The 25,468-nt window shown below is 41.7% G+C and overlaps 1 protein-coding gene and 1 non-coding gene across 5 annotated transcripts in view; both read right to left on the reverse strand.

The window, feature by feature from the left end:
* Nucleotides 1-284: 284 nt before the first annotated feature.
* CKAP5 (cytoskeleton associated protein 5) overlaps nt 285-25,468 on the reverse strand; it is an 80,963-nt gene continuing 55,779 nt past the window's right edge. For 2 of the 4 annotated variants that reach the window (XM_036257957.1, XM_036257960.1), the window contains 16 exons: nt 22,347-22,496; nt 21,836-22,039; nt 21,482-21,617; nt 20,860-21,053; nt 19,716-19,888; nt 18,369-18,542; nt 18,038-18,158; nt 7,182-7,361; nt 6,505-6,692; nt 5,927-6,002; nt 5,029-5,217; nt 4,797-4,934; nt 4,239-4,322; nt 3,981-4,140; nt 716-867; nt 325-576 (listed from right to left, as the gene is read on the reverse strand). In XM_036257957.1, the coding sequence (XP_036113850.1) occupies nt 331-576; nt 716-867; nt 3,981-4,140; nt 4,239-4,322; nt 4,797-4,934; nt 5,029-5,217; nt 5,927-6,002; nt 6,505-6,692; nt 7,182-7,361; nt 18,038-18,158; nt 18,369-18,542; nt 19,716-19,888; nt 20,860-21,053; nt 21,482-21,617; nt 21,836-22,039; nt 22,347-22,496 (2,565 nt within the window). In that variant the 3' untranslated portion in view covers nt 325-330. Of the gene's footprint in view, nt 577-715; nt 868-3,980; nt 4,141-4,238; nt 4,323-4,796; nt 4,935-5,028; nt 5,218-5,926; nt 6,003-6,504; nt 6,693-7,181; nt 7,362-18,037; nt 18,159-18,368; nt 18,543-19,715; nt 19,889-20,859; nt 21,054-21,481; nt 21,618-21,835; nt 22,040-22,346; nt 22,497-25,468 lie in introns of those variants that run through there. The other 2 variants (XM_036257959.1, XM_036257961.1) reach the window with 2 other exon arrangements.
* On the reverse strand, nt 21,246-21,356 carry LOC118629188. Its single transcript, XR_004959424.1, has one exon. It is a non-coding gene; the product is annotated as a small nucleolar RNA SNORD67 (small nucleolar RNA).

Here is a 25,468-nt window from a genome sequence, read left to right on the forward strand (position 1 = left end):
CCTAATAGTTAAAAGCTAGGAAAGATTAGGACAATTTTACAAAGCAATTAAAAAGAAAAGGAAAAAGGATAGGGAAACTAGTCTGAACTGAGTGGAGGGCAGCTGTTTACAAGTCTGTACACTAAACTAATACACAGACAGCCTTCTAGAGAGGCAGGTGCTGATGGAGAAGCAGAGTATGTACAAATACTTGTGCCACGACTCCTCCCCAGATCCACGGCTGCATACGGACAACCGGTTCGTGTACACTAGGCCCGCCGAGGCCACTGTAAACTATGAGGACTCTAGTTTAGTAAACTAAAGCTGCAGGGTGCCAGGAGTGGGGCAGCTTCATTTGCGACTGCTCTTTATTCTCTCCAGTCTTTTTTTCAAGTCATCAATGTTAGCTGTGGAGGAGGAAGATGTGGTCATGGTTCCTGAAGAGTGAGACTGGTTAGAATCCAGGTCTGAATGCTGGTGCTGTTCCCGTGACTCCCGGAGCTGAGAGAGTTTGCTGTGCAGCATGTCTGTGGAAGAGGCAACAGTAGGAACGGCTGGTTTGGAGAGCAAAGAGGTCAGCGGAGGTCGGTCATCTTGCTGTCAAGAGAAGAGATATTGTCTAAGGTCAAGAGGTAGCTCTGGAACTACATGTACCAAAGACTGGGCCACTTCTCTGGACCAGCCTGTGCCTGACCAACTTGTCACTGTCTCCCTGACAGAAGGAAAGGAGCAGTACCTTTGTATTGTCCAGACCACATCGCTGTCGGAGGATTTTTAGCCTTTCCAGGTAGACAGATGGTCCCACCTCTTCTCCATTTGTGTTACCTATGGAGGACACTGTGCTTGTGGGAGCAGGCACACATGTAACCTCCATCTGAGAGGAGATGCCTAGAGAGGAAATGTAGAAAAAATATTCAGATATACGCACCCTCCACTTCTAGGCTGCCCTTGTTAGTCTGTCACTCAAGGGAACAACTTGGGGCTTAGAGATCGCCACTGTACTTCATGACTAAAAAATCCACTAGACTCTCCCTGGAGCTGATAATAAAGGGTGCTCAGAAATAGACAAAATAAGCTTAGCGAGAACTTCAAGAACTAATGCAGTGGAGCAGAAGTAAGCTGGGCCATCCATCTACATCCTGGGCTATGCAGGGTTGTATGCCTGTAACCCCACAGCTGACCTGGGCAACCCAAAAAGCCTAAGCCACTCCTGAGTATTCAGTCAGTGCCCAACTGAAGAACCTAAGGACTTTACATGTTTGGAATAATTAGACCAGGTTCACACCATGGAATACAAGGGGAAGGCTCTTATTGAAACCGGGGAGGACAGCAAGGAGCTCAAGGGTACAGTATATTCATGAGGAAGAGAAGGAAACTGAGGTGTCCAACAAACACCCAAAGATGGGCTAGGAACTAGGAAATGTAATCCCTAGCACTGAGATCAATATTCTGGTAGGAGACGGGAAAATCAAAACCAAAAGCATCCATCACATTCCTAAATTTCTGAAAAGAGATAATCACAACATGCAGACATTTAAAATGACCAATTTGATATCAATGAAAATGCATTACTTAAGTGAAATGATCAAGTATTGGGGAGATAATACTCCCTTATCATAAACGGGAAAGTAAAAAACAGGTTCCTCTAGGAAAAAAGGAACCCTCTGGTGCAGATGAGAACACTGAGAGGGTGGAAAAGAATGAATGTGAAAGCCAGCAGCAATGGCTGCTTGAACACACTACGGCACGACAGCACTTAGTAACCAGTGGGGTCACACGCTTGTGTTGCAAATGTGCTGTTTAGGCCAAAAGTGTCAATTAAATGAACATCATCAGAAAAGGAGGTTTTACCCTGATCAACTAAACCATGGTATATCCTTATGTGGTGTCTGTTAGACATTCTGTTCACTGTGATTCAAGAAAAAAACTCTTTCCCTGGCCAGTATGGCTCAGCTGTTAGAGCGCTGGCCTGCGGACCAAGGAGTCGCGGGTTCAATTCCGGCCAAGGGCATGTTCCTCGGTTTCGGTTAGGTCCTCAGCCCTGGTTGGAGTCATGCAGGAGGCAGCCAGTGGATGTCTCTCTCTCACATTGATATTCCTCTCTCTCTCTCTGCTTCCTTCCCACTCTATCTAAAGGTAAGTGGAAAAAAATATCCTCGGGTGAGGATTAAAAAAAAAAGAAAGACTCTTTAAAGGTGTTAAAAACAAACAACAACAAAAATCACTTAAGAGCAAAAACACAATTGAAGCTTCAGCCTAGCAAGATAGTTGGTGAGCGAGAACATGACTGGAATCTGACAACCCAAAGGAACACAGTTTTATAGGTAAACAGATTCTAGAACGTAAGAGAAGGTAAGGTTCCCTGACCTCAGAGAGAACTAAATGCAGGACAAATTTGGAGCTTTACTCTGTGTGGTTAGAAGAAACTCTTGCAGTTGGATTTTTCTTGGGTTTAAGGCTCTTGACAGCTGTTTTCTATTAACTGACACTTCCTTTTGTCTCTAGATCCAGTAAGCAGTAATTATCAGATACTGGCTTTTTTACTATGGGAGCAGTAACACTTCAGCTTAGGATAGGTGTTCATTCATATCATTCAACAGATACGTATTCAGTGTTTACTACGTGCCAGCAACAAAATACAAAAAATACAAAAATTTACCCTTGTGGATTTTTAATTCTAGCAGTCAGAGAAACACTAATTAACCTAATAAGTACTGCACTGTATGGTATATTAGAGGTGGTTAAGTGCTATGGAGGGTGAGGGGTAAGTTGCAAGTTTTAAATAAGGGCTCACTGAGCTAGTGTATTTGAAGAAAGACATCAAGGAGGAAAGTGAAAGAAAGCTGGCTACAGGCTGCCTTGAGGAAGAGCAATCTGTATGTAAGAAACAGCCAGTGCAAAGGCCCTAAGAAGGTATGTGCCTGGTGTGTTCCAGGAACAGTGAGGGGCTGGTGGGGCTGGAGTGGAATGAAAATCAGGGAGAGCCCTGGCCGGTTTGGCTCAGCGGTTGGAGCATTGGTCTGCGGACCAGGGAGTCCTGGGTTCGGTTCCCGCTAGGGGCACGTATCAAAAAGAAAAAAGAAAATCAGGGAGAGCAGCAGGAGATGAGGTTCTAGAAGTATCAGCAGGCCATATAATGTAGGACCTCATAGATGTTTGTAAGGCTTTCTGCTGAATGAAAGGGAGAAACTTTGAAAAATGTTTGGGAAGCTTCATTTTGATGCTGTGTGGAAATAATACAGGGAGGTGAGAGTGGAAGTGGGAGACAGGAGAGTGCTCCATTCCAGACCAGGGAAGCAGCAGTGAAGGTGATGAGAAGGGTGGTTGGATTCTACATAGAGTTTTCAGGCAGAGCCAAAAGGATTTCCTGACAGGAAGAGAGGACTCAAGCATTGAGTTTGAGTAAACTAGAAGGACAAGGTGCCATCAGCTGAGAGGGAGAAGAATGCAAATGTTCCCCCAGGTTTGGGGGAACAGCAGGAGCTCAGTCTTTGACACTCTGAGTTTATGATGTTTACCAGAAACCCAAGTGGAGATGTCATGCAGGATATATCAGCCAAGATCAGGAAGAAGGTCTGAGCTGGACAGCAAACAAAATTGGGTCTTGTGGGCATATAAATGCTATTTAAGGTGATGAAAATAGATAGATTAGTTAAAGGAGTAAGAGTAAGAAAGAAGAGATGATCGTGGACTGAACTCTGGGGGACACCAACACAGAATTCAGGGACAGGAAGAATCAGGTCCCGGAGGAACAGCCAGCAAGGCTGGAAACCAAGAGAGCACAGAGAGCCAGAAGCCTAGAGGAGAACTGTTTCAAGGGCAGGGAGATTGCCATTGTCTCAAGGAAGATGACAGAGTTGACCATTGTCCATAGCAATGTGAACATTACTGGTGACCATTAAGTACTGAAGTGCAGTTATAAATTTAAACCAATCCACCTCTGGTTCCTGAGCTGGGAGCTCATTTGAGCTTATGTCTGGAGCTACTAGAGGAAACCGTACCTGTTGAAGTGGGAATACGGCCTTTGCCCTCCCTCTCCATCTCAATCACCCGAAGGCCTCTCTCAACATAGCTCTGGAAGAACTGTGAGGAATTTTTCAGAAATGGTTCAATGTCGGCATCTGAATATTTCTTCTTATATTCATATAACTCTGCTAGGCCCTGGTTAAGGAGAAAGAGGAAGAGGTAGGGGTGGATGTTAGTTAGTGACCCTTTTCCATGACACAGATCCCCATCTGGCTCAGCCCTTTCCCTCTCACCTCTTTAGTGTTCTCTTTAGAGCCAATCTTCTTAAAGATCTCAGCTAAGAAATCATTCACTTTGGCCTTTGATGATTTTTCATCCTGTAAAATTGTAAGACACAAGGAAGAATTGGTTGGTTAGATGTGAGTTACTAATTAGGAACCAAAGGTTGGATAAGAACTGAAAATAGTTCACAGTCCAGACCTTTCTGGTCTGTTCCTGCAGGTGAAAAACACCAGTGCTCCAGGGTCTGTAGCAGACCCACTAACACTCTAGATTACTGAATGCTTCCAGTCTGAGGTTTCCAACTAAACTTGAAGGGGAAGAAATTGGCCCATTCCTCCATAAATAGAGCTCCCAGTGGATCTGGTGACCAATGCCTTAGGCACAAAGAAACCTTTCTTAGGCACCAAGAAGCACCTAGTTATAAATAGTTTATACTTAAAATTTTTAGGGTGAAAATGGTTACAGCACCACAGCAGGAGAGTGAGACTGGACCAACCCCTGAGTAATCTTTGACAAGATTACTTCCAGAAAACCTCATTTCCCTCAACCTTTCAAGTCAGGACACTCACAATTCGAGATGCTCCCTTTTCTGTTTCCTTATCTGACTTGCTCCCAGACTGGTCCATACTGTGCTTCATCATCCGGCAGAGGTGGGCCTCCAGCTCAGACTCGTTCTTGTTGTCAATCATGGTCAGGTGGTCTAGGATCTGAGGGAGACAAGTGCACATTTAAATGGCAGCAGTGCTCTTTCCATGATGTTCACTCAAACACCCTCAGGGATTGGTTGCTATTCTCACTCACCTTGGGTCCCTTTAATTTGCATAAAGTGTGCAGCAGCGTCTTTAGGGTCCTTATAGGAAATTCACTTTTGCATTGCTTCAGTTTTTCTTTGGGGAAGACCTTCATGAAAATGTGTATATCCAGAAGAATCCTGTCCAGATTAATGCTGTTGATGGTATCAGGTAGTAGTCGAACCATTCTCCAGAGACACTATTGAAAAAAACAAATAAAAGTTAGAGGGAGTGACTGAAGAACGAGGATAATTTGTCACCATTCATTTTCCCTAAGCTCTGGGATCACTTCTAAAAGATGTCAGGGATATAAATGTGGCACAGCATATCTTTCAAGTGTGGCTGCTAAAAAGGAACAATTTTACTTGCTTCAACCATGTCACTGGCTAAAGTGTGACAAGTTATCTATCTAATCACCTCAGACACTTCTCCTTCCCACTCCCTAGAGATGGGGCCTTAAATAATAAGAAAACGTGGAAATTCTGTCTTGGGCTTGCTTGGTACCGAGAGTAGGGTAGTTCATATTGCTTTCCAAACTCTAACCCAGGGAGACAACATATTTTACACTAGTATAGTGTAACAACAGTATTATAATGTTACAGATATGTACATTTGGAGTTCTTCCATTAAATAATCACTGGGCTATCTATATCTTTTTCCCTGAAAGAAATGAAACTTCTTTTGATTCTAGGAGAACTTGTGAGCTATTTACAAGTTTTTCCTTTTCATTGTTTGAGGTCAGGAATTATTTAGGCCTGAGCTAGTGATATAAATGGAGGAAGGGAAAATGGAGACCAACTGTATTTTTCAGGTGTGTCTTAATTTGAGTCTATGTTTTAGTTCCAACTCCTCTTTTCCCACACTTCAATAAAATTTTACATCTTTGAAAGAGATTATTTCAACTTCACCTTCATAACAAGCTCTGAGAATTTGGGAGAGCTGGCTGTTGCTAGCAGGCTGTCTTGAAGCAAAACAAGTAGGGCACTAGGAAAAAAAACCCCAACAAAACAGCATTAATAAGTTTGAAACCTGCATTCCAATTAAAATCAGTAACTGAAAGGCCAAGTGTAAATATTCTTTATCTGTCTAATAAATTGAGAGCTCATGGATCAAAAAACTGTCTTTGATTATTTGATATTCAGTTATTAAGAAAATAGACATTAACCATTTACGCTTTGTAAATTACCACATGGTAAATGGTGAAAGCTTGTCACTAGTCGCTGAGAGAGAAATGTACATAAAAGAGTGGGTAACTGACACACTTCACAGTCCTAGTCTAGAAAACTCACAATACTCACTGGCTGACTGAGTTCTTAATAGTCTTAGCTGCTGTCTCAGGTTGGACTACCTTTGGTTCTTGAGGAAAGAGTAATAAATAAATTTATTAGGCAAACCTAAAATTATAACTGATCCAAGACCTTCTAGTTTTTATGGGTAGACAAAAGAGAGACTGTTCTAGGCTGTAATGCTGAAAGCACAGATATACCTTAGGATGTTGGTCTGGTCTGACTTCTCCAGAACCTTCACCACTAAGAGGTTCACAGAGCGGATCACCTGTTGTCCTTCCTCCAGATCCTCAATTCGAGAATCCAGCATTAAGGTGATGAGGCCATGCATCAGGTCTTTCAGTACTCCAGTGGAGGCCTCCCTGGCTAGGCTCTCTATCTGAAACAGCTATCCAATCATAATTGTGTTAGAGGTATGACACTCAATATACAAAGCAAGGAAGATAAATGTGGGTGGCTATTCTAGGAAATAATTATATTGTACTTTTAAAAATTCAGAGTATTAAGAAAAAATAAAAACCACCACACTCCCTCCCTCCCCACCAAACCTCCAATAATAGCCATAATTAACTGGTGTGCTTCCTTTCAGTTAGAGAAGTATTTTTAAGATGAGCAGTTATATGTGAAAATCTAGCTAGGGTCCACCATGCCTGATGAAGAAACTGTCAGGAAGCAGAATTCTAGGTAGTATATAAGTATTTTACTTTGTATCCTAACAATAAGGTAAGTTGGAGTGTCATCCAACATACAGTGATGTCATATGTACATTTCTACAAGTGACACAGGACTCACTGGAACACTGCACTGACTCAGGCTCTAGAACCCAGGTGGGATGAAGGACTGAAGGGAAGATCGTGATCTGCAGAGGTGCCCTTACCGAAATCATGTTGCCAATGATACAGCTATACAACTTGATGATCTCATCCTTCTCCAGTTTCTCATCTGCCATATGTGTGTTGTAGATGAGTCTTAGCTGCATGAACGTAGCTATAAGAAACTGGTCAATATGGCCAGACATAGCTTCGGCTTTGTCTTCCTGTCTCAGGACCTCATCGATCTGATAACAAAAACCCAAGATGTATTTTCCAAGTTTCATACTTCTAAGTAGCAGGAAGATACTACAAGGGATATCTCTGTAATATTAGCAAAGCACTTCCAGTATCTGACCTTGAAAAGAACCCATTCACTTTACATATAAATAAGTAGTCCTTGGGGATTCAGTCATTTAAGAAATACTTACTGAGCAAAGTACTGTTAGGTGAATTAGTTGCAGTTCCTATTCTGAGTCTCACTGTCCTGTTCAGGGAATAATCCCTATGTTTAAATGTCTAATTTATTAAAGTATTTTTATACCCATTATCTCATTTAATCATCCCAACAGCTCTGAGAGGTAGACAGGCTAAGAGTAAGATCTCTGTTTACCAGGTGAGAAAAGTGAGGCTCAGAAAGATCAGACTACTTAGTTCAAACTCAAAGCTCAGGTTTCCCACATCTCGATCCAGTGTTCTTTTTGGTTTGATATACTGGTTTGTCACTAATCGTAAAAATGTTACTGGGGAAAAACATATGCTTCCTATTCATTACTGTAAAAAAATCTTTATTTTTAAAAATATGTTTTTATTGAATTTTTTTAGAGAGGGATTGAGGGAGAGACAGAAACATAATGTGATGGAGAAACATCAATCAGCTGCCCCCTGCAAGCCTCATACTGGGGATTGAGCCTGCAACCCAGGCACGTATCCTGACAGGGAATCAAACTGGGACCTCTCAGTCCATAGGATGATGCTCAATCCATTAAGCCACACCGGCTGGCAAAAAGATCTTTATTTTTATGATTACAAAAATAACATCCTGAGACAATCATGTCGATCTTCATGTCTATCTTTCATGCAGGACTTCAAAACTGTACAACTCCAAGGATGGTGTGGGGGAGAGGGCAGCATTTATACTAAAGACTACAATGTGAATGATGCCCCCTGGTGTTGATGAAGCCAATGGTCCTACTTTCATTTATCTCTTCATGCATGTGTATCTCCAGTCACACATAATTACAAAAAGAAATGTTATTAATTTTTTTTCTTTATTTTTTGAGAGAGAGAGGAAGGGAGAGGGAGAGAGAGATAGAAACGTCGATGAGAAAGATCACTGATTGGCCGTTTCCTGCATGCTCCTCACTGGGGATTGCGCCCACAACCTGGGCATTTGCTTGGACTGAGAATCGAACTGCGACCTCTTGGTGCATCGGTCAATGCTCAACCACTGAGCCACACTGGCCGGGCTATTTTTATTAATTTTTAGATAGAGAGGAAGGGAGAGGGAGAGAGAGAAACACTGATCTGCTGCCTCCTGAATGCCCCCTACTGGGAATCAAACCAGTGATCTTGTGCATGGGATGACACTCAACCCACTGAGCTATAGTGGCTGGGCGCACATACAATTTTATATGACTAGGAGTTTTCAATAATGCTGCCTCAACATGGTTACTATAAAAAAATAATTTTTGTAGTAAAAAATTTCTATTTTTTCCTTTTTTTGTGTGTGTCTAGTTTAGAAAGAAATCCTTCCATACCCTGAAGTAAAAAATGTTCTCCTGCCCTGGCCGGTTTGGCTCAGTGGTTGGAGCGTCGGCCTACGGTACAGAGAGACCCGGGTTCGGTTCTCGCTAGGGGCACGTACCTCGGTTGCAGTTTGTCCCCAGCCCTGGTTGGTCGTGCGGGTGGCAGCCACTCGATGTGTCCCTTCACGTCGATGTTTCTCTCTCTCCATCCCGCTCTATCTGAACAAAAAATGGAAAAATGTCCTCGGGTGAGGATAAAAAAAAAAAAAAATGTTCTCCTATAAGTTTTCCCTCTCATATCTAGGTTTTTAATCCATTTGAAATACATGTTGATGTAGGAAATGGCAATCTAATGACACTGTTGTTCCCATTACTGCTTAATCTAGCTTTGCCAAAGTGGCTGCCACCCACATGACCAACCAGGGCTGGGGACAAACTGCAACCTAGGTATGCGCCCTTAGCAGGAACCGAACCCGGGTCTCTCTGGACCGCAGGCCGATGCTCTAACTGCTGAGCCAAGCTGGCAGGGCGCCTAGAGATTTTTAATGCCTTCTCTGCTTTGTTTCCTAAAGCTGTGAGTCAATTTCTCGGCTCTCTGTTCCATCATCCCAATGGTCCATCTGCTTATCCAAGAGTCAATACTACACTGGCTCAAGTACAGTGGCTCTGTAATCACTACTGATATGGTGATAAGTCCTCTCCACTGTTGTTACTTGAAAAAATTGTCTTAGAACACAGTATATTTCCATTTATTTAAAAATTCTCTAATATCATTCAATAAAGCTTTATAATTGTCTCTGTAAAGGTCTTACATATACATAACTTGATTTATTCCTATATACTTAATTTTTTTGCTGTTGAGGGCTTTATTTATCTTTTAATTTTTTTACTATGGTAAAATATTTAACATCTAATTTACCATTTTAAGTGTATAATTCAATGGTATTAAGTATAACCATCATCACTCTCTATTTCCAGAACTTTTTCAACATCCCAAACTGTATATCCATTAAAGAACTCTTTATTCCTCCCTCCCACCTCTGATACCTCTATTGTTTTCTGTCTCTATGTATCTGACTATTCTAGGTACCTCATGTAAGTTGAATCATGAAATATTTGTTCCTTTGTGTCTTTTACTTAGCATAATGTTTTCAAGGTCCATCTATGTTGTAGCATGTATTAAAATTTCATTCCTCTTCATGGCTGAATAATATTCCAATATATGTATATACCACTTTTTGTTTATCCATTCACCTGCTGATGGACACTTGGGTTGTTTCCACCTTTTGTCTATTGTGAATAATGCTGCTATGAACATTGGTATACAAGTATCTGAGTCCCTGCTTTCTAGGAGTGGTTTGGGAATCTTATCATAATTCTATGTTTAACTTTTTGAGGAACCAGTGAACTGTTTTCCACAGTGGTTGCACCATTTTAATTTATTTATTTTCTTATTCTCACTTGAGGATATTTTTTTCCATTTCTCTTCAGATACAGCGGGAGGAAGGAAGTGGGGGGGTGGGGAGAAACATCAATATGAGAGAGACTCATTGACTGGTTGCCTACCACATGACCCCGACCAGGGCCAGGGACCAAACCACAACCAACGTACATGCCCCTGACCGGAATCGAACCCAAAACCCTTTGGTCCAAGGGCTGGTGCTCTAACTGCTGAGCCAAACCAACCAGGGCAGGCTGTATCATTTTGTTTTGTTTTTTAATCCTCACCCGAGGACATTTTTCGATATTTGTTCAGATAGAGTGGGAGGGAGAGAGAGAGAGAGAAACATCGACGTGAAAGGGACACATCGAGTGGTTGCCACCCGCACAACCCAACCAGGGCCAGGGACAAACTGCAACCGAGTTACCTGCCCTTAGCGGAAACCGAACCCGGGTCTCTCCAGACCGCAGGCCAATGCTCTAACCACTGAGCAAAACTGGCCAGGGCCAGGCTGTATCATTTTATGTTCCCCCCAGCAATGCACATGGGTTCTAGTTTTTCCATGTCTTTGCCAACACATTATTTCCCATTAAAAAAAAAAATCCTATTGGGCATAAAGTGGTTATTTCACTGTGGTTTTGACTACTGCACTTTCTTAGCAACTAATGATAGTGAACATCATGTGCTTATGATAAATGTGTATTCAAGTCCTTTGCCCATTTTTGAATTTTTCCTCACCCGAGGATATTTTTTCCATTTTTTGTACAGATAGAGTGGCAGGGAGAGAGAGGAAGGGAGAGAGAGTGAGAAACATCGACGTGAAGGGACACATCGAGTGGCTGCCACCCGCACGACCAACCAGGGCCGGGGACAAACTGCAACCGAAGTACATGCCCTTAGCGGGAACCGAACCCGGGTCTCTCCGGACCGCAGGCTGACGCTCTAACCGCTGAGCCAAACTGGCCAGGGCTTTTTTTTTTTTCTTTTTTTTTTTTTTTTTCTTTTTTTTTTTTTTTTTAATCCTCACCCGAGGACATTTTTTCCCTTTTTTGTTCAGGTAGAGTGGGAGGGAGAGAGAGGAACAGAGAGAGAGAAACATCGATGTGAAGGGACACATCGAGTGGTTGCCACCCACACGACCAACCAGGGCCGGGGACAAACTGCAACCGAGGTACGTGCCCTTAGCGGGAACCGAACCCGGGTCTCTCAGGACCGCAGGCCGATGCTCTAACCGCTGAGCCAAACCGGCCAGGGCCCATTTTTGAATTTTTCTTTTTTTTTCTTGGTATGTGCCCCTAGGAGGAACTGAACCCAGGACTCTCTGGTCCGCAGTCCGATGCTCCAACCGCTGAGCCAAACCGGCCAGGGCTGAATCTTTTTTTTGTCATTGAGTTGTAGAAGTTCTTTATGTATTCTGGAAATAATGTTATTGGATTGTGATTACATGCAAATCTGTTATGATTTGAAAATATTTTCTCATTCTGTAGGTTGACTTTTCAATTTCATAATAGTGTCCATTAAACTTTTAAACTTTGAAGCTCAATTTAATTATATATATTTTTTGTTGCCTGTGCTTTTGATGTTATAGCCAAGAAATCACTGCTAAATCCAGTATGATGAAGATTTCCCTTTATGTTTTCTTCTAAGAGTTACAGTTTTGGCTCTTATATTTATGTCTTTGATCCATTTTGAGTTCATTTTTCTATATTATTAGAGTCTAATTCATTCCTTCATGTGTGGATAAACATGTTTCCCAGCATCATTTGTGGAAAAGACTGCCCCTTGTCCATTGAATGGTCTTGTCACCAATGTTATTCAGACCACTAATTTGATTCCTGTAGTGATCATCCTCTCCTTTTGTCCATCTACTCAATTTTTAAATTCTATAACCATATTTTTTTGCTTGAAAGAATCTTTGTGTAATAATAAATTCACCTTAAATACTCCTTCCACACCTCACTCCCCATGGTCATCTTATCTCCTTTAGCAGTTTCATTTTGCCAAGATATTCAGGTCTGGTAATTGATTTATTTTTCTTTCCAGAACTTTTGGTCCTTAAAATATGTTGTTATTATTCTTTACCTGTTCAGGATTCACTCTTGGATCTGTCTTTTGAGAACCCTCAAAAATGGCAATCTGAGAACGGAGCTAACAGAAGTTTCTGCCCTTGTAGGTTTGTGGTATACCAGGTGGCAAGTTGTCAGTTATATGGCAAAGCACCAAGAGCAGGTATTTCTTTTTTCTCAGGATTTAAAAAAAAATTTTTTTTTATCCTCACCCGAGGACATTTTTCCATTTTTTGTTCAGATAGAGTGGGAAGGAGAGAGAGGAACAGACAGAGAGAGAGAAACATCGATGTGAAAGGAACACATCGAGTGGCTGCCACCCCCACGACTGACCAGGGCCGGGGACAAACTGCAACCGAGGTACGTGCCCTTAGCGGGAACTGAACCCGGGTCTCTCAGGACCGCAGGCCGACGCTCTAACCACTGAGCCAAACCGGCCAGGGCAGGTATTTCTTTTTTAAAAACTCATCTTTATTGTTGAATGTATTACAGATGTCCCCCCTTTTATTCCCCATTGACCCCTCTCCTCCTCAATCCTGCCCCTTTCCTGCCTTCCTCACACTATTGTTGGTGTCCATTGGTTATGCATATATTCATAGAAGTTCTTTGATTTATCTCATCCCATCCTCCCTCCCCCTTTCCCTTTGAGGTTCTTCAGTCTAACAACCAATTTGTAATTCCTTCATCTTTTTCACCCATCTCTTCAGCCCCTGCCCATTTGGCAAGCAATAAAAAGTTCTCTGTATCTACGAGTCTGTTTCTGTTCGGCCTGCTCATTTTGTTTTTAGATTTGATTGTTGGTAAGTATTAATTGACATTTTATTGTTTATATTTTTGTTCTTGTCCTTCAAGAAGACCCTTCAACATGTCATATAATACTGGTTTGGTGATGATGAACTCCTTTAGTTTTTTCTTATCTGGGAAACTCTTGATATGTCCATTGATTCTAAATTATAGCTTTGCAGGATAGAGTAATCTTGGTTGTAGGTCATTACTTTTCATTACCTTGAATATCTCTTGCCACTTTCTGGCCTGTAAAGTTTCTTTTGAGAAATCAGCTGACAGTTTTATAGAAGCTTCTTTGTAGGTAACAAACTGCTTTTCTCTTGCCGCTTTTAAGATTCTCTCTTTGTCTTTAATTTTTGGCATTTTGATGATGATGTGTCTTGGTGTGGACCTCTTTGGGTTCATTTTGTTTGGGACTCTGTGCTTCCTGGACTTGGGTGTCTGTTTCCTTCACCAACTTAGGGAAGTTTTCTGTCATTACTATTTCAAATAGGTTTTTAATTTCTTGCTCTCTCTCTTCTCCTTCTGGCACCCCTATGACGCAAATGTTGGCATGCCTGAAGTTGTCCCAGAGGCACCTTACACTATCCTCATATTTCTGGATTCTTTTTGTTGTTCTGATAGGGTGTTTTCTGATCCCTTATATTCCAAATTAATGGTTTGGTTTTTGAGGAGCAGACATTTCTGCTCTTTGTTCTCTGAATGTACAAAAGCCAGAGACTTGTCAACCTCAGGAAGTGAGTTTGACCTTTTTGTTCAGCTTCCTGTAGTTCCTTGAAGGCCAGGGAGAACACCAGGTCCTCCTGTAACACTCACAAAGGCCACTGTTGCCCCTCCTTTAGAGCAGCGGTTCTCAACCTGTGGGTCATGACCCCTTTGGGGGTTCAACGACCCTTTCACGGGGGTCACCTAAGACCATCAGAAAACATATATTTGCAATGGTCTTAGGAACCAATACATGGCTCTTCTATCCATCTCCAGGTAGGTCTGCCCACATGCAGATATGCCCACATACAACATGAGGAACTGTATAAAGGGTCATGGCATTAGGAAGGTTGAGAACCACTGCTTTAGAGGATCTATCCATCTCCACAAATGAAGAGAGATCTCTCTCCAGGATTTCTGATGTTTTGACTTTCTTCCTTGGTCTCTGCACTAATGAACTTCAGATTCTCCTTAGGCCCATATGGGGAAGTTTTGTACTTGTACAAGACAGAACTTGAGACTTGCTTACACACTTGAGATACTACCTACCTGAGCCAATAGCTCCCTGTTCAGAAAAGGCAGATGGATTTGGATTAAAATTGACAGAGACTATTGTCAAAAACAACAAACTAAGGTTCCCAATTCTGCCCTCCTATTTCTTTTTTTTTTATCCTCACCCAAGGACATTTTTCCATTTTTTGTTCAGATAGAGTGGGAGGGATTGAGAGGAAGTGAGAGAGAGAGAAACATCGACGTGAAAGGGACACATCAAGTGGCTGCCTCCCGCATGACCAACCAGGGCCGGGGACAAACTGCAACTGAGGTATGTGCCCCTAGCAGGAACCGAACCCAGGTCTCTCTGGACCGCAGGCCAACACTCTAACTGCTGAGCGAAACCAGCCAGGGCCTGCCCTTCTATTTCTAACTGTCTTCATGAGGATGTCTAATGGGCTGCTCAAACTTGACATAGCAAAGATATAGCTCTTGATTTCCAACATCTCAAGCCTGCTCTTCCCTCCACCTTACTCATCTCAGTACATTGAACCACCACCCATCCAGTTGGCTCAAGTCAAAAATAAAGGAGATACTCTTGATTCCTCTCTTCCCTAACATTTCATATCTAATCTGTCCCCAAGTCCTTTGGATTCAGTTTCTGAAACATACCCTAACCCCCCCCCCCCCAACACTTCTTCCTGTCCACCACAATCATCCTAGTACACATATTATTTTTCACATGAATTTTGGCCATAGTTTCTTGACAGATCTCTTAGAATCCACTCTTGCCCTGCCTACTATTTGGTCTCTATAGAGTAGACGGTAACTTTTTCCCCAAAAAGAATCATGTTAAAATATTATACAGCCCTGGCTGCTTTGGCTAAGCGGTTAGAGCATTGGCCTGCGGTCCAGAGAGACCCGGGTTTGGTTCCCGCTAAGGGCACGTCCCTCGGTTGCAGTTTGTCCCCGGCCCTGGTTGGGTCGTGCGGGAGACTCGATGTGTCTCTTTCACATTGATGTCTCTCTCTCTCTCTTTCTCTCTCTCTCTCTCTTCCTCTCTCTCCCTCCCACTCTATCTGAACAAAAATAGAAAAATGTCCTCGATGAGGATAAAAATAGAAAGATAGATTTGTTGTTCCATTTATTTATGCGTTCATTGTATGTGCCCTGACTGAGGATCAAACCTGCAATCTTGGTGGATTGGGACGTTGTTCTAATCAACTGAGCTACCTAGCTAGGGCAAGTTTCCTATTTTATTAAATCCAATAAATATACTGAATTTTATTTAGTTTGTTGGGTTATAAGTCATCACTATATTTTGATGCTGAAACTGTCCCCGTTCAAACAGACAGTTTGTTCTGTTAGCCTCTGGGTACTGTGACATGTGTCTATCATTCTTTTTTTTTTTTTATCCTCACCCGAGGACATTTTTCGATATTTTGTTCAGATAGAGTGAGAGGGAGAGAGAGAGAGAGAAACATCGACGCGAAAGCGACACATCGAGTGGCTGCCACCCACACGACCCAACCAGGGCCGGGGACAAACTGCAACCAATGCACGTGCCCTTAGCGGGAACCGAACCCGGGTCTCTCCGGACCGCAGGCCAACGCTCTAACCGCTGAGCCAAACCGGCCAGGGCGTGCCTATCATTCTTTGAGCCCATCCTTCTCATCCTTGCTGTCTGGCACAAGATGTTTCAGGATCATCTTGTACTTTCCATTATTCAGCCCTTCATCAAGGTAATCAGGGAAAAGTACAAGATGATCCTGAAATCAGCCACTTCACCAAAGAGACTTCATTCCTTTTAGTAGAAAATGATATTTAGAAGACAGAATTTGGGGGTGCTTGCTGTTGCAGGCATATTGTTCCCTGCTCCTCTCAGTGCCAAGAGCTAGCGAATTTATGTATGTTATCTACAACACACACCACTTAAATTAATATTTCTATATCTACATACTGAAAAACATGAGTTCATACTGACACATCCATTTCTGATCCAACACCAGAGTTCATTCTATCTGCTTTCCCCCGTATTTGTTATTGTTCTCTGACAGTAGGAAACTTGGCTCCTATCTTCCTTATTTCGACCAATTCCTTTGTATGTAATTAATCTCCTATCTCTGCCACCAGCCCTTTGCCATGCAGATGCTCACTTCTGCTTCAGCTCTGACTCCCCATTCTGAGCCACTTGCATGCTGCCCTGCCTCCCTCCAACACATGTAGATGTCCTCCTCACTCTGCCTGGGGTTCTACTACCATGCCAGATAGGCTGCCTGCATGAACATCTTCTTCATCCTGCTTGGACTCTGACTCCCAATTCTGCCATCACTTCTCCTCACAAGGCTTGGGCTCTGAGACCATCACCTTGGGCCACTATGGTCCCATTTCTGCTCCCTTGCCATTAGGTAGATGCATACCTTGCTCTACCCACCTACTGGCTTCAGAACTGAACTGTTAGGAAAGGGAAACAGAGGAAAAAGAGAATGATTTTTAAAAAACATTATGATTCTGCCCTGGCCGGTTTGGTTCAGCGGTTAGAGTGTTGGCCTGCGGACCAGAGAGTCCCGGGTTCAGTTCCGGCTAAGGGCACGTTCCTCGGTTGCAGTTTGTCCCCAGCCCTAGTTGGGGTCGTGTGGGTGGCAACCAGTCAATGTGTCTCTCTCACATTGATGTCTCTCTCTCTCTTTCCCTTCCTTTCTCCCTCCCGCTCTATCTAAAGATAATGCAAAAATGTCCTCGGGTAAGGATAAAAAACACACGCACACACACCCACCCACCCCCACCAAAAAACATGTAGCTTCTTTACTTACAATTATCTGATGGTTTCCCATCTCACTTAAAATAAAATCCAAACAACTTACCCTGGGACTTTTATTTATTTATTTTTTTTATCCTCACCCGAGGATATTTTTCCATTTTTTGTACAGATAGAATGGGAGGGAGAGAGAGGAAGGGAGAGAGAGTGAGAAACATTGACGTGAAGGGACACATCGAGTGGCTGCCACCCGCACGACCAACCAGGGCCGGGGACAAACCGCAACCGAAGTACGTGCCATTAGCGGGAACCGAACCCGGGTCTCTCTGTACCGCAGGCCGACGCTCTAACCGCTGAGCCAAACTGGCCAGGGCCACCCTGGGACTTTTAAAACTCCACACGATCTGGTCTCATTCTGTACCATCCTGTCCCTTGCCCACTAGGTTCTGGACACATGGGCCTTGTATTTTTTCCTTGAACGTGTCAAGTTCATTTCTACCCTAGAGCCTTTGTACTAGTTATTCCCTTTACTTGAACCACTGATGATCAATCGAAGTTAGCTACTTAGCTCCTTTCTCTAATTACCCCATTTGAGTTATATTCACAGTAGTTACTACTATCTGATACTTTCTTATTTACTTATTTGTCTCTGTTCATTAAAATCTAAGTAAGTTCCCTGAGAGTTGGTCCCTACTTACTGCTGTATCTCCAGCCTCCAGTGAATGAATGCAATTATAAAGAGCAAGGCTCAGTAAGAACTGTATCCTGTGAAGCAAGTGATGATTGAGTGGTCTCTGTGCATTTTTTTCATCAGCATGATACTGAATGCTGCCTGCCTCCTTCAATACTGCAACCAGTATGCAACCATCACTCCTACAGCCTTTATATTCACCAGTGGAATTACTGTCCTGGGTAATACCCCCATTACCTGTGTCAGAGCTTGGATGCTTGTGTTGATGTCACCACTGGCTACTTGGGAGATAATGAAATTGATTGTGGATGCTGTGTTACTGTGCATGTCATCAAAGTGGGGAGAAACAGCCCGGATCCTGGAGAGCAGAGCAAAGGGAAACATTCAATTTTTAATATACGATATCCTAGTGAGTTGGAATTAGGCAATTCCCTACTAGATCCAGGTCTTAATAAAGAACTGTTATCAGCCAGGTAGTAATCAGTTCTAATTGCATAGAAAACTCTTTTTATATATGCACTCTGATGATTATGAACTATTTATCCTTAAATGAAAGAGATGAACTTACTTGGGTTCAGGAATTAGGACCGGTTCAAAAATGTCATCCAGTTTGTGCTGTACAAGTTCTGGCATTTCACATTGGACTGTACCATTGTCATTCTCAATCTCATCAAGATCCAGCTGGAATTCTCGGCGCACCATCTGGGCTGCCTCAGGATGCCCGCTCATGCTTCGAGCTTGGCTAAGGAAGTAAAAGGAGGCTCCTGAATTAAAAGAGACTTTTTAACCAAAGGGCAAGAGTAGCACTGCCAGTTTCCCCAAAGCTTCAAGACAGATGTTCAACTTCTGGTTTCAGCCCCCCTGAATGATTTAAGTTTTTGAGTCTAAGCAGTGCCTTCAATAGGCAACAACACTGGTTCATGAATATCACGAGAACAGGTAACTTTACTTTCTACTTACAGTACCTGCCAAGTTATAAGTATTCTCTCTAGATCACTAAAGCCAAAAACACTGATATTCCAGATGGGGCAGAAAATAATAAAGTATACTTATATTGACTCAAAGCTCATTAATTCTGGCAAAAATTTAAGAAAAATCTGGACTGGCTGGTTCTTTTCTACCAAATTAACCAGTGTTTAAGTTTTTCTAATCATAAGCATTGTTCCATGCAGTGTTCAGGACATTTTATACATTAAGAGACAGTCAGCCACCTCTTTTTATTCACTCTAGACTGGCTAGGGCCAGAATTATATCCAAGTAACAGGTATTCAAAGTTTCCAAATTCAAATTGGCCAAAACATACTCATGATACAACCCAAAACAGAGCTGTCTTGCTTAAAAGGCAGTATTTTGAGTCCCAAAGCCAATTCTGGGTTGCAGGCATTTTACTTAGCCTTACCTAAAGAACAGGAACCTGAGCATGACCAAATACACAGCACAAGGAAGAAGGTGAACCAATATTTTTAGCCACATGACATTAAGCTGCCACTTCTGCTAGCCAGTGGACTTTCATGGAGGGCTGGATTTGTGGGACACTTATGAACACCCTCTATTCTGATTATAAACTCTAAGCCAATCACCCTCCAGAGGGGATGAATCCAAGTTAGAAGTTAGAAAGATATAAGAGCCCTGCTAATGAGAAATTAGCAGGCAGTACTTACATCCTATAAGTGCGATACATAATTCTGTCCACGGAAAAGCAGTGAAAGAAGGCACAAGACTATTTAGAAGTGGTTTTGAGACAAAGACAATGAAGACTGAAGGATTTAACATTTGGTTACAAGACATTTACCCAGACACTCTATCATGCATGATAATGGCTACAAGAACTCAAGACTATGTTTCAGAATAAGCTCTAAGCACACAAGGCAAAGTCCACAGAGATGCTCTCAGACAACTATCTCCATCTACATACTTGAGTTTGGAGGACATGTCCTCAGCTGGTCCCTTGCGTAGCATGTTGGCATTGGAGCTTATGCTCTGTGTGCGCTGAGGTTTCTCTTCTACCTGTTTTATTGGTGCAGCAGAAGGCCTCTTTGCTGACCGCTTAATCCTTTCCTCGAGCATGCTCATATCCTTTTCAGAAAGCTGAAAAAAGAGGCCAAATTTAATTTATTAGCATAGCTCTCTACTACAATATGATAATAATTAAGAACTTAATTGGAAGACTCAAGAATCAATATCCATTTTCATATTGAAGCAAACAGAATCAGCTATGTCAGAATAAATTTACTTTAAAAACGCTATCTACATTTTAAAATCAACTACTGTTAAAAACCTGCCTTGCTGTAATAACAAAACATATAAAAGAAGGAAACGATACAAAAGGCTATTAATAACTACAAATAAAAAGATAAAAAATTAAATGAAACATCCTCATTTTTGTTGTGTCACCACTAGCTAGCTATGTGACTAGGGGCAGGAAGCTTTTGGTCATCTGTGAAATTCCCATCTGCTTTATCTCCTTCACTGGCCTGTAGTCAGGATTTAATTAGATTAATACAAGTAAAATTATATAAGCAAGTATAAAGATATGTGATACTAAGAGGTAACTGGAGTGAAGAACCGAGGTCCAGCCACAATAGTGACTGGTTCAAAAGAAGTAAGGAATCAGAAGGAAAATCTAACGTGCTCGGAGAGTCTGGCTCACGGCTGTAGCTCAAGACATGATCTGAAAGGTACCAGTATCACATTATACACAAGTGAGTATTTGTTCACTAAAAACTAAATGCACTAAAGTTTACAGAGCAGATTGTCAGGTAGAGTTTAAATCCCAGAGTAGCTCAGATTTGATTCAAAAATAGCTCTCATTGTAAAGCAAATTGCTGTGAATGGAATGCTCAGAAAGAAAATCTGGTTTCTAGTAAAATATAGCCTACATGTTTTACAATAATCAGAGACACCCTCCAGGGTTTATCTGAATCCTAAGACACATTGATAGGTTAAGTTCAATAAAAAATATTAGAAACTTAGCCAGAGTTAAGATGGTATGAAAACTGACACCTAAGTGATCTTGCAATTCACAACATACTGACAATATTCAGAGAAAAGTCACTTACAGTTCCAATAAGTTTGAACACCTGATCCCCATGTACATTGTACACCGTGACGATGGTGTTGAGGGCAGCATTGCGCACAGTGTTGTCACGGTCTCCTATGTGAATAGCTATCTCCTTTAAGGCTTTTCCTGGGGTTGGTTGGCAAACATTCATGCCATAGGACTCGACCAGACACCCCAGTTCTTCCAGGCACTCTGATGGGGAAGAAAGACTAGATTAATGAGACTCAATGCATATTTGGCACAGAAACATTTCCGTTGGCATAAATTAAGAACTAAAATCTTATTCTGGCTCTGCCTATAATTTTTCCTTGTTTACTGTCTTCTTATAAAACACACCATGAAACAACAGTGTTAAAGCAAGTGCTTCTGGAAGAAAGGAATGCCTGTGAGTCAGATGGCCCCTGTGCACTTGATTTTGTCACCAGGGTGGTACTGAGTAGTGCCCATATCAGCTGATACTGTGGCCCCACCAGTGTGCAACTCATCACTCTCACAGTTCAGATCAGAAGGTTGGAATCAACTACACAGACACTGAAGACATTTCCTTGTTCATCTGCAAACTATTTCTTTTAGAGTCGTCGTTACACAGATTCATGCCTCAATTTAAATTGTTGCTTTACCTGCTCTCTGCTTTGAGTTTTTGGATTTGGTTCCTTCCATGATGAAGGGGAACATCTTGCTGGCTGGGTAGACAAGGCACATCCGGTTCAGGATGGCACGGACATCTTTACGAATGACATCCTTTGGTTCTCCAACCTAGTCAACATAATGATTAAGTGAGGCATTTTCTGAATAGTGATGGTTCTCCCTCCTGACCTCCCACCATGCAGCACTAGATCTTAAAAGATTAGGGGCAGGGGAATGAGTGGTGGAAGTTATTTCAAATAATAAATGGAAAGGGAGAAGGAACAAAGTACAGGAATGAGGTCAGCTGGAAACTTGAGCTGTCTTTCAGCATGAGAAAAACACATTACCTTGAGGATGAGATAGGGGATGAAGGATGATGCTTCATTCTCAGTAAGATGATACTCCTCCTCACTTAGCAGGGTGAAGAGCAATTTTAAATATTCTAGGGCTTTCATTAGGACGCTTGTATTGGTATCAAAAAACCTCAGGGTAAGCCACTTTAAGATAAGATCCAGGCAACCAATGACACCCTCTTTTTCACTCTCCAAGTGCTTAAAACAAAACAGACAAAACACTCACAAATAAGACTTCATAAAACTTTAAGTTCTATTAGGCAAATACCTCTTAAATTTTACCAGAGTCCAAAAAAGAAAAATGATAGATTTGTAAGCCTCCATTTAAGACCTTAACTTTTAAACATACAGTCATCTATTCTATCAAAATAATAGAATAGCTCTGAAAATAGAGAACATGATATATTCCAGTTCCTTCTCAAGTCATGCAAACTTCCACTTATTTCACAAGGCTCAGTATTTCCCCATGTATGAAACACATGCATATCTATCTATTGGAACTTACATCAACCATGACAGCAAGTGCTTTGTTATGATGCTGAAAGTCTGAGTGAAACATCTCATCTTGTAACCATTTAGCCACACAACTAGACATCTGAGTCTTTAGTTGCTCAATGTATTCATCCCTTGGAGTAGTAAAATTCCACTTCAACACCTGAAAAATACCAATAAAAAGGGGCTGTAAGGTGTTCCACTAAAATGAGGTAGAGAACTATTTAATGGCAGCTGCAGGACTCAATTTAATAGAATGCTTTAAAATTTAACCAGATTAATTTGTAATTAAATATGAATGAAAATGTATTCTCAATCTGTTATACCTCTGGAAGATTAACTCTGAAAATCATCTATGAATAGAATTTTTGGCAATTCTTGTGTTCTAGAAAAAAATCAATGCTCCGTTATTGCTTAACATGGTGGACCCTGTTGGCACAATTTTAATAAAGGGAAAAATTAAAATATCTATCAAAATTTGCTCAGCCAGTGTGGCTCAGTGGATTGAGCATCATCCCATGGACTGAGAGGTCCTGGTTCTATTCCCAGTCAGGGCACATGCCTGGGTTGTGGGCTTGATCCTCGGTAGGGGGTGTGCAGGAGGCAGCTAATCAATGTTTCTCTCTCACATTGATGTTTTTATTGCTCTCTCTAAAAAAATCAATAAAAACATATTTAAAAAATATCTATCTTTTATTTGTTTTTTGTTTTTTAATCCTCACCTGAGGACATTTTTCCATTTTTTGTTCAGATAGAGTGGGAGGGAGAGAGAGGAAGAGAGAGAGAGAGAAATATCAATGTGAAAGTGGATACCACCCGCATAACCAACCAGGGCTGGGGACAAACTGCAACCGAGGTATGCGCCGCTAGGGGGAACCGAACCCAGGTCTCTCTGGACCGCAGGCCGATGCTCTAACCGCTGAGCCAAACCGGCCAGGGCTCTATCAAAATTTTAAATGTAGATAGCATTCTGGGAATTTACACGTGTGCACAAAGGGATGCTTATGGCAACATAGTGAATAATTGTAAAATATTAGAATGTTCAACATGGTGAGTGGGGAATAAAGAAAGGTATATACATATGCTGGACCAATAAAAAGAATGAATACACCAATAACAATTAAGGAAATTGAAGATGCAATCAAGACTCTCCCAGCAAACAAAAGCCCGGGCCCGGACGGCTTCATGGGGGAGTTTTATCGAACATTCAAAGAACTATTCTCCTAAAACTATTCCAAAAAATTCAAGAAGGAAGACTTCCAAATTTGTTTTATGAGGCCAGCATGATTCTAATTCCAAAATCAGATATAGACACTACAAAGAAAGAAAACTATAGGCCAATATCCCTGATGAACATAAATGCCAAAATTCTTAACAAAATATTAGCAAATCGGATCCAGCAATACACTAACAAAATTATTCATCATGACCAAATGGAATTCCTCCAAGGAATGCAAGGCTCGTACAATATTTGCAAATCAATAAATGTGATACACCACATAAAAAAATGAAAGATAAAAACCATATGATCTTATCAATAGATGCTGAAAAGCATTTGACAAAATTAAACAACCAATTCTGATAAAAACGCTCAGCAATGTGGGAATAGAGGGATCACATCTCAACATAATAAAGGTCATATATGAAAAACCTATAGCCAACATCATCATACTCAATGGGCAAATACTAAAAGCATTTCCCTTAAGAACAGGAACAGCCCTGGCCGGTTTGGCTCAGCGGTTAGAGTGTCAGCCTGTGGTCCAGAGAGACCAGATTCAGTTCCTGCTAAGGGCACGTACCTTGGTTGCAGTTTGTTCCTGGCCCTCGTTGGGTCGTGCGGGTGGCAACCACTCGATGTGTTCCTTTCACGTTGATGTTTCTCTCTCTCTCTTCCTCTCTCTCCCTCCCACTCTATCTGAACAGGAAATGAAAAAATGTCCTCGGGTGAGGATTAAGAAAAAAAGAACAGGGACAATACAGGGGTGCCCACTTTGGCCACTCTGACTTAACATAGTAATGGAAGTCTTAGCCACAGCAATTAGACATGAAAAAAAATAAAAGGGATCCAAATTAGAGAGGAAGTGAAACTGTCATTATTTGCAGATGACATGATATTATACATAGAAAACCCTAAAGACTCCATCAAAAATCTACTAGATTTAATGAACAAATTTGGTAAAGTAGCAGGGTACAAAATCACCATCAAGAAATTAATGGCATTCTTTTTCTTTTTCATCCTCACCCGGGGACATCTTTTCATTTCTTGTTCAGATAGAGTGGGAGAGGGAGAGAGAGAGGGAGAGGGAGAGGGAGAGGGAGAGGGAGAGGGAGAGGGAGAGAAAGAGTGAGAGAGTGGGAGAGGGAGAGGGAGTGGGAGAGGGGGTGGGAGAGGGAGAAGGAGAGGGAAAGAGAGAAACACTGACGTGAAAGGGACACATCGAGTGGCTGCCTCCCGCATGATCCAACCAGGACTGGGGACAAACTGCAACTGAGATACGTGCCCTTAGTGGGAACCAAACCCAGGTCTCTCTGGACCGTAGGCCGACACTCTAACTGCTGAGGCAAACCGGCCAGGGCATGATGGCATTCTTATACACCACAATGAACTCACAGAAAAAGAAACTAAAAAAAAAAAAAAAAAATCCCATTTACCATTGTGGTAAAAAAAAATTAAGATCCCTAGGAATAAATTTAACCAAAGAAGTAAAGGACCTATTTGCAAAAAAATTCAGGACATTTAAAAAAGGAAATAGAGAAAGATATAAAAAAGTGGAAACATATCTTGTTCACGAATTGGAAGAATTAACATCATTAAAATGTCCATATAACCCAAAGCAATCTAGAGATTCAATGCAATTCCCATTAAAATACCAATGACATATTTCACAGAAGTATAATTCTTCAAGTTTATATGGAACCAAAAAAGACTCCAAATAGTCACAGCAATCTTGAAAAAGAAGGACAAATTAGGAGGGATCACAACACCAAATATCAGGTTATACTACAAAGTCACTGTAATCAAAACAGCCTGGCACAAGAATAAGGCATATAGATCAATGGAACAGAACAGAGAACCTAGAAATTGACCCACGACATTATGCTCAATTAATATTTGACAAAGGTGGCAAGAGTATA

This window comes from Molossus molossus, unplaced genomic scaffold (assembly GCF_014108415.1).
Source record: "Molossus molossus isolate mMolMol1 unplaced genomic scaffold, mMolMol1.p scaffold_m16_p_13, whole genome shotgun sequence".
NCBI lineage: Eukaryota > Metazoa > Chordata > Mammalia > Chiroptera > Molossidae > Molossus > Molossus molossus.